Consider the following 8,881-nt stretch of genomic DNA (forward strand, 5'->3'; position numbering starts at 1 on the left):
AAAAAACTCCAAGCAAGGAAGTAATATTTGGCCATGAGAAAAAGAGTAAACTCACAAGAGGTATTGCTAAGGATTCAATGGCAGCAAGGGTCGTCGGAGGAAGAGGGCCGCCCTCCAACTCTTTTTCTTGGGTCGAACGGAGCTCATTTTGATTCCCTCTTGCCACAGACATGCTTCTGGCCTATGAGTATATTATCAGTATCTGGGAAAGATGATAAAAAAGGCTATGGCTAAAAGCTCATTTCCAACTTCTGGTAGGATTTATGATATGTGCTTCCTATGTTGGAGAAATTAGGGAATTTGGTCGAAACGGAGGCTTTAATGAAGTGAAAAATGTCTGAGTTGACAAAGATGTTTTTCTCTTCCACCAGAGTGCATTGAACTTTCTTCACATTGAATTATTATACTTAGGTTGCTTCAGAGATTAAAACTTTTAATAGCTTAAATTAGTTACAATTTACTAATCGGGTCAAATTAAGTTCGGTAATACAATGACGGGTTTGTTTAATTGAATGGATTAAGTAATGGACAGATTTAACGAATAAAAAGAAGTGAAAATTTGTCTGTTTTTAATGGACAACTATCTGTCCAACGCTAAACAGATAGGAATATGCTCTGGCTACAGCTGATTTCTTTGGCTTAATATGCAAATGCTACACGTCACTTGACCATGTTTTTCAGATCCAGGAATCTCATATTCATTGATATAAATCAGTGTAACAAGGATTTCAGCAGAAACTGAGCCAAATACAGGCAATTAATCTCCTATTTATGGAAAGGGGCGAACTATTTGCTGCCTCGCTTCTGAAACCTAGTTCTAGAGCCTAAACTTCTTACACAAATACACTGCTTGACTCCTACAAAAACTCGCTTTGTTTTGGCCAAAAGAGGGATTAGGATGAAGTTAAACTATCCCATTGAAAAGAAATCACCTAGACATAACCAGGCTTGTCACTGGAGATTCAACAGATGAATTAAAGAGAGTATCATTGACATATTTACAATTTTCTGGATCTACTTTCAAAGATGATGGGGCAAAGAATCTCTTTAAAGTCCTCATGGCTGAGTACTTCTCATTACTATTAACACCATAATGGACTTTGTGAACGGGATCCCTACCACGCCTTCTCTTTCCATAAGACAACCATTTTAACTGAGAAAGCAAATCATCATTTGAGAGGTCTCTTGCCACCCCATTTGGCTCCTCATCGCTACTAATCATAGAGCTGTCACATCCAACTAGGTTCTGTATAGCCAAAGCATCACTGTGATTGGTATTAGCAAGATCTCCATTGACATATGGAGCAGCATCAGGATTTACAGGAAAGAATGTTCCGACATGTGGCTTTCTTCTTAGCCCAGATAATATTGGGACTACCTCCGGCCTTTCTTTGATAGCTTTCCACTCATTTTCAATCCATTCTTGTGAATGCCTTAAGTCATCTAGACTGAAGATCATCTCTCGCTTTTCCCCTACAAATTAGTTAAGGATAACAATTAGAATCCATTTAATACAATTGGAGAGGAAAATCCATTACGGAAAAGAAAAGAGCGTGCAGGGAAAAAAAAGGGGAGCATAAAAAGAGTGAAATTATTTTGATATAAGCCTCGCCAATGAATCACACCTGGTAGATAAACATGCAGCTTATTCTCCATTTTTTTCTTCATGACAATGCCTTCCCACCACCCATCATGCCACCAAGCATCAACGATGCTTCCAACATTTACTACCAAAGAAACTTTACCCTCGTTAGACAAGGGCACAGGTCTAACAATGGTCCTACAAATCCGAATACCAAACTCGTCTGGCATAGCTAATCGGGATGCCAAAATCCACTCCTAAAATGTGGAACACTAAATATGGTAAGAAATCATTTAGATGGGACGAGCATAATTATAAAGGAAACACATAAGAGAACAAGATATTCACCTCCAGATTTTTCGCATCATTAGTAGCATCCTTGATATCTCGATACTGCACTTTGACCTTATCTTTGTGCCTTTTGATGATCAAAGCTCTGAACCAGCAACCTCTGATGCCACTATCTTGAGAAAGCACTTCAACTTGAGAACCAACAGCCAAACATTGCGTGCGCATTAACATCGTTGGATATTGCCATGATAAGAAGACAGGAGTGCAGCCTTCAGAACTGATGAAACCACCACTGTCATCTTTGGGGCTAGCATCAATAACCGCTCTTTTCTTAGCAGGCTGCAAGTATATCTCACATTCTTTGGACCATTGAAGCCTCTTCTTGGATCTACTTCCAACCGCATCACTAAGAGTTCGTTCTACCTTAATATTATCATCGGATGTTCCAAACGGTGAAGAAGAAGAAATATTTCTAAGTATTTCCTGTTTCCAGTAACCTTTAAGTCGTGTTATGTCAAATGGCTTGATATCATCATTATCAGACTGTCTATAGCAAACGAATGGCACCAGCAGCAAAGTTGTTTCTGCCTTCAAAACTTTCTCGTAATGCTCTGGACTAAGGACGGTTGCCAGTCCATCAATGCATTCGATACTGAGATCTTGAAGACAAAGAGAAAAGAAAATCTCTCTGTCATTATAGTTATGAGGCAAATCAAAACCAACCTCATCAATTTTGTCAAACCATCGTACCACAACCATCTTGTTGCCACGGGAATCTTCATACATATCATCTAAGTAAGCCACGAGTCGTTTATCTTCTTCAGCCAATACAGAAACAAAGTCATGAACCTGTTAGTGATAGCAAAAGAAATAAAATGAACATGTAATTAATGAGCCAAAAACTTCAATTGCACCATTATTTGATTAAGAGCACCGTCAGATAAGGAAAGACTTACAGATATTTTAATACCATTGCGGCAAAATGATAAATAGTGCTTCCGCCTTTTCCGGCAAGTCCATGATGACCCCAACCACATAAATTCCACCGTATAAAGGTCTGGCTCCTGCAGTTGAACATCCTGCAAAGAATTTATTAAAAGAGACATTAGTAACATATCCATTTCATAGTACCTTAGGGCAGAAAGAATTAAGCAAAGTAACAATGAATATTAGCTAACCTTAATAATATCAGCATCCAACTTGTGGGTACCTTTGTTTTCCATATAACCATCAAACTGTTCAAAAAAACGATTCTGACTTACATCTGAAAGTAGAATCAACATGGAAAAATTAGTATCATGTAGCACTAGTAAAATAAGCAAACAATCAAGGTAAATAGGTAATTAGCAGTTGATAGAATCAACAACCAAAAAGAACTGTGTCCAGATAACCCAAAATCTTCACAAGAAAAAGTCATAAACGACTGTGCAATTTTGTCCAAGACAATGGTCATCAAAAACACCACAAATAATAGAAAAACCAATCAAACAGAAATGACAGAAGAACATTGTATGCTATGGGGTAAAGAAATTCTGACACTCTCAACCATCTCTTGCAAAATTGATAGAACATTCAAGCAACCCATTGTCAATTATTTTTATAACATGGATACCAAAATGTTAGAGATGATGACACTCAACCATTGAAAAGACAATGCAATGCTGAAAAGAGGAAAAACGAGGAACTAAACAGGACTGAGAAAAAGGACAATCGTTTCTAGCACAAAAGAAAATCGCTGAAATGCAGATCAAAACACAGTGCAAATTTACATACAACTTTAAATTGAGATTGTAAATGGAAAAAATCTATATCTATACTGACAAATTCTAGAGAAAGTGACAGGCTAGCCTGCCATATTAGTTCCTCCAACCATCGCAATCAGAATTCAAAGAAAGATATGGAAAATTATTATTATTCGATTTTTCTAAGTTCAGTGGATAAAAATCACAAAATGAGAAAGAAGACATCATCAAAATGAAATCAATGTTCCTCCACATGCATACAATTAATATATGTGTTCATCCACAGATCATATGGGCGAGCAACAGAGATGTACCCTCGTCAAAATGCTCATAAATCCTTCTTTTATGATTGAATATATACACATCATATAAATCCACAGCAACCAGATATGTTATCTCAAAGAATACAGTAAAAAAAGGCAAGGAAGCTCTTTATCACTTTTACCAGATTATCTAAAAATCCACCTCCAAAAATGATGACAATTCCTTTAGCTAAAAAGTATACAAATAAACACTAATTAGAATAATTCCTTCAACAAAAGTAGCATATTCTTAAAAATGTAGTTCAACGGAGAATATTCATCCTCTCCTCACTTTAGCACATCAAACATCCTGATGAAAATTCAGCCAAAATGAATCTCATTGGATATCTATAAAAGTTCTTATTTTCTTAAAACCATCTTTCCAAATTGTTGAATTTCAAGAAAAGACGAACAAAGAAAGGCCTTTACCCATGTGAATATCCGAGTACCCAGAACCTCCTTTTAAGAATAAAAATTAGCACTCAATAAGAGGGAAAAAGAAAAAAGAAAAATTATGTATGGTGCCACAATTCATTTTCACCCCCAAAAAAAATCCAAAGTAACAATATTCCAGTTATTGACTCTATATTAATCTCTGTCACAAAAAGAGCAAAAAATAATTTAAATCCGAGAATTCTTCGATGCAAAGACAAAATTAGGTCAATTTGGAAAATAGGATATAGTAAATTTCATCTTTGTTTTTTTAATTCATAAATATACATAAAGTGATAAAACCATTGAACACACCATGTGGAATTCTCCAAATATAATTCAGAACTCTTTCCTGAAACCTGTATTTCCTCTTTCGTCGGAGAGAAATGTAGAAATATTTCAGCAATCACACACTCGGCTGGAATACACCCTTAGCACCTTTCAGAAATACAAACAACATAAAAAGGTCGCAAAGGTTTACCATCACCACCAACCCCCACCCCCCAAAAAAAGGAAAGGAAAAACTACCGGAGAACATAAATCCCTCTTCCAAATAATTGGTCATTTTGAAAGAGAACTAAAACCAAAAAAATTAATTATTCCAGAAATACAGAGGCCTGCGGGCGCAGAAACCTCTCAAACTAAAGAACTTTTCGAAGAATTTATACAGAGGATAAAAAAAACACTGATTACAAAGAATCTCGTCTTTTTTAAGTACACAAAAAATTAGGAAACTGTATTCAGTATTCCATTTAAAAACTCCCCGAAATCGAAATTCAAAGAAAAGGAAAATTACACTTTCCAACAACAATTAGTTTCTCAAAACAGATCTAATTTTTAACCCCTTAAAACTATTAAAATAAAATAGAAAGAATAACACGAAAAGCACCTGTAACGATTGAATTGAGCCAATCAATGACCTCTCTTCTGGACCTGAGCTTCAAGAGAGAAGAATACTTCAAGGGCGAAAGCAAATACTTCTTATCTCTAATCCCATAATAATACATCCGGTTTGGGCACTTCTCCTTCCCGACGACGACCAGATCCGGCCCGCGGCCGTCGCTCCGCCTTAAATAATAACGGACCTCTCGACGTACGTTCTCGCCGGAAACCACCAGCTCATCCCACCCAATATACGAGGCCGGGGCTGCTGAACTTATCATTGCCTCCCCTAAAAAAATTAAAAATTTATTTACGATGGAATTAATAAGACAACGTTATACATGAAATTAATCGAATGGAGAGAGGTCAGAGGAACCGGGAGATAATTTCGAATAAGGTTTATATAGTGAGGAATTGGGGCCAAGCTTTGAATGGACGGTGACGATTGGATTTTATTTGGCGATGAAACGATGAAATTTGTAATAAAAAAAAAATGTTGAACCCCAACTTTTAGGGCCCTCACCGTTCTGTCCCTAAAACTTTGTGGGGGAGGTAAATTGGGGGATGTGCCCTAACAGATCAGGGAATAAAAGCTATATATACACTACGCCTACAAAGAGTCGAATTCCAAGTTTTATAAATCGAACTTCCACACTGTGATTGCCAGCAATGCGTGAGATAACCTCACTCCTATCCTTTGCACCATTGGACTATGAAATTTGTAATAAGTTATGATTCGAGTTTGCCTCTTACAATTGAAGTGCAGTTTGACAATCATTAAAAAGTGTTTTGGGGAAAAAATAAATTTTGAAATAGTGATTTTTTTAAAAATATGCGATTTAATAAAAAATGAATCTAAGTGCAATATATATTACTATGAAAATGAGGGGTTGAAAATGAATTTTATAAAAAAAAAAAAATAATGCTATTTAATTTCACTGAGGTTACATTCCCAATTTAGACGACGCAAATGTGACGTTAAATGATAAGTGAAACTAACTAATTCATTTAATTCCCATTTAGTCTGTAATCTAGTGAGCACCTAGACTGAATTTGCAACATTAATGGAGTTATAAAGCTTTACTCTTTATAAAAATAATTGTTAAACAAGGGCTAAATTTGTGACTTTTCATATTCCCAAAATAAGCCCCTGTTTGAGCCAACTTTCTAGGACATAAAAATGGAATTATTTTACCTTTATATCTCTCTTCAAATCGCAACTGTTGATCGTCTGTGTCATGTGTGGGACCCAAATTCTATACCAACAGTCAACTTTTGAATGAAAATGATTTAAAAAATATGGCACAAACAGGCTCTAGATGTAAAAGTATTTTGTTAGATTCTCTAAATTAAATTTAAATTATGAATCAAATCTCAAAAGTGGTAGGAAACCATTCTAATGAAGAGATGCAAAGTATATTTTTCAATGGAAAAATATAAAAATGTATAAATTTATATCTATTTTTAAATTTGCTTGTGAGATCCATAAGAAGCAAAAAAGAATAATGATATTTGTTGTCACTCACCATCACAGTCGTTATACGTGACATACATGTAGCGGTTAATGATTTAACATATGAGGTAAAAAAAAACTACTATATTAATACATCAAATCATAAATCGCTGTGTAGGATATCACACAAGGCGACTACTGCAGTGAACGACTATGAATATCATTACTCAACAAAAAACTATCAATCAATTTGCACTTAATTTTTTAGATTTTTCTATCGGAGTAGAATTTGAATTTATATCCACCAAGAAGTAAATGGGGAAGTAAAAGAATTTTACACAATCAAAGAAGATGCTACTAATAGATTTATATTTAGGGTTCATTAGGCAAGGTTATCTTAAGAAATTTATCTTCATTAATTAATGTTCGAAAATTAATTTTTTTAAAAACTCACTCTTTCTTTTAGAAGATTTTTATAGAAGTTATAGTGAGTCGGCTTCTGTAACGCTCTCTTAATTAAAAAAGTATTTTGATAAAATTAATCAAACATGTCCAAAAATAGCTTGAATCTCCTTGAATTTCTTGTCAATTAAATTTCACACAACGCTATTTTGTCAAATGTTAATTCTTATTAAAAGATTGTTACTTTATTCCTTGCAAGATTTATTATTGCTTTCCGGTATTTACTTCATTTCATTTCAGTACAGTAAAATGACTGAATTTGTTTCTTTTAAATAAATCATAGTAAAACATATGTTTGTCACATTAGAAAATTATATTTGAATATTCTCCTATTAAAAATAAAAGAATTATTTGTCAGATACTTTATATCAACGTGACCACAAATACTGTTGAAAGTGAGCACAACAAGACTAACACGTCTTCATAGATTATTAGTCAATTTACGTAGAAATAATAAGTAATAATAATTGTGACAAACACATGTACATTATATTATGAATATCATTTTCATTTTTATAATAATTAATTCATTAAATTATCTATCCTACAATCTAAATTAGATCACATCAAAATAAAATAATCAAGGGCAAGTCGAAAAAACTCAAGAAGAAAGGCCAAATAGATGACGTCATCCACCGTACATGACTCCAAATGACAGCTCAACCGGCCCGCAAGATTTGTTTCTTTATTAAAGGGTTAGGACTTTTTCTAGTGGGAATTTTCCTACTCTTCCGCTCGTATTTGACTGGTTGTCCCGGTCGAAATACACACTTCCTTTGAACTGGTTTTTCTGCTGAGAAGCTTACGTGGAATCCCTTGCCAGTAGTCACGTGATCGCACGTCTGACATGGGACTAATGTTTTGGATAGGATAAAATTCGATGGAGCCATGGAGGAGGAAGGGTGTGCGAGATTCTCAATCCGTGATGATGTTGTTGGAACTCGCTTCTCGCTACACTAAGATATGGAACCATCACTAAGCAATAAAATAAAACTAGATATTGATTTGTGCTCCATTAAGTTGCTCCCCTACTTGGCGTCTCTATAGCCAACTAATCAAAAATCCGATACTTGATAACAAAGTATGTAATCAACTAACCCTCCTCTAAGGCATCGAGATATTCGTCATACTGCTTTTCAATGAGAAAGATCAGCATTTGACTGGATTATATTGATACAATTACGTAACCATGTCAATTTAAGTACACATCATAGCGTACATGGGCATGCTTGAGTCATAGTCGAGGCCTACCCCTGACCAAATGGTAATTATTTGTATATAATTATAGAATTGTTCCGATTCTGTTTCATTCGGTTACTGGGTTTCATATAATAGTTAATTTTTTTAATATCTAAAATAAGATTAAATTAATTCGATTAATGACATTTTCAATCTTAACTGTTACAAAATAACGTAATTCAATCTTATATATCTTTTGCTCTTCTTTTTGTTGAGTTATTCATAGATTTAATTGTTAAAATCAAGAAAAAATGAAGATAATGAGTTTACAATAATGAAGAGAGGCATAGTTGGGCTTTCAATTTGATTTCTTCAAAACTATAGAAATAGCACTACGATAGAATAATAAATTTAGATAAAACTTATATCAATTTGATTTATTTAAGATACATAAATTAAAAAAGTTAGGAAAACACGGTCCTTATTCGATTCTTCATTTCTTTAAGGGCCTGTTTGATTGGGTAGATTTTCCATTTTCCACGATTTGTCATGTTTG

At 34.4% G+C, this 8,881-nt stretch overlaps 1 protein-coding gene across 2 annotated transcripts; it reads right to left on the reverse strand.

Moving 5' to 3' along the window:
- Positions 1 to 680: 680 nt before the first annotated feature.
- On the reverse strand, positions 681 to 5,607 carry LOC111405963. 2 transcript variants are annotated; one of them, XM_023035102.1, is made up of 7 exons: positions 5,239 to 5,520; positions 4,665 to 4,787; positions 3,052 to 3,137; positions 2,830 to 2,952; positions 1,931 to 2,722; positions 1,626 to 1,839; positions 681 to 1,473 (listed from the first exon to the last, which is right to left on the reverse strand). In XM_023035102.1, exons 3-7 carry the CDS (start codon positions 3,094 to 3,096, stop codon positions 929 to 931), a joined length of 1,719 nt encoding a protein of 572 aa, XP_022890870.1. In that variant the 5' UTR covers positions 3,097 to 3,137; positions 4,665 to 4,787; positions 5,239 to 5,520; the 3' UTR covers positions 681 to 928. The 2 variants fall into 2 exon arrangements, with proteins under 2 accessions (XP_022890870.1, XP_022890869.1); XM_023035101.1 differs by lacking the exon at positions 4,665 to 4,787 and having other exon boundaries at positions 5,239 to 5,607.
- Between the last annotated feature and the right edge of the window lie 3,274 nt (positions 5,608 to 8,881).

The sequence above is a fragment of the Olea europaea genome, chromosome 12 (genome assembly GCF_002742605.1).
Source record: "Olea europaea var. sylvestris chromosome 12, O_europaea_v1, whole genome shotgun sequence".
Lineage (NCBI taxonomy): Eukaryota > Viridiplantae > Streptophyta > Magnoliopsida > Lamiales > Oleaceae > Olea > Olea europaea.

What these genes read in the sequence shown, in the direction of transcription:
- LOC111405963 (XM_023035101.1), bottom strand. Translation starts at nt 5,512, where the DNA reads ATGATAAGTTCAGCAGCCCCGGCCTCGTATATTGGGTGGGATGAGCTG. An exon ending in TGGATGCTGATATTATTAAG is followed by an intron (nt 2,953 to 3,051) that starts GTTAGCTAATAT and finishes AATTCTTTGCAG; the next exon opens with GATGTTCAACTGCAGGAGCC. An exon ending in GCAATGGTATTAAAATATCT is followed by an intron (nt 2,723 to 2,829) that starts GTAAGTCTTTCC and finishes TATCACTAACAG; the next exon opens with GTTCATGACTTTGTTTCTGT.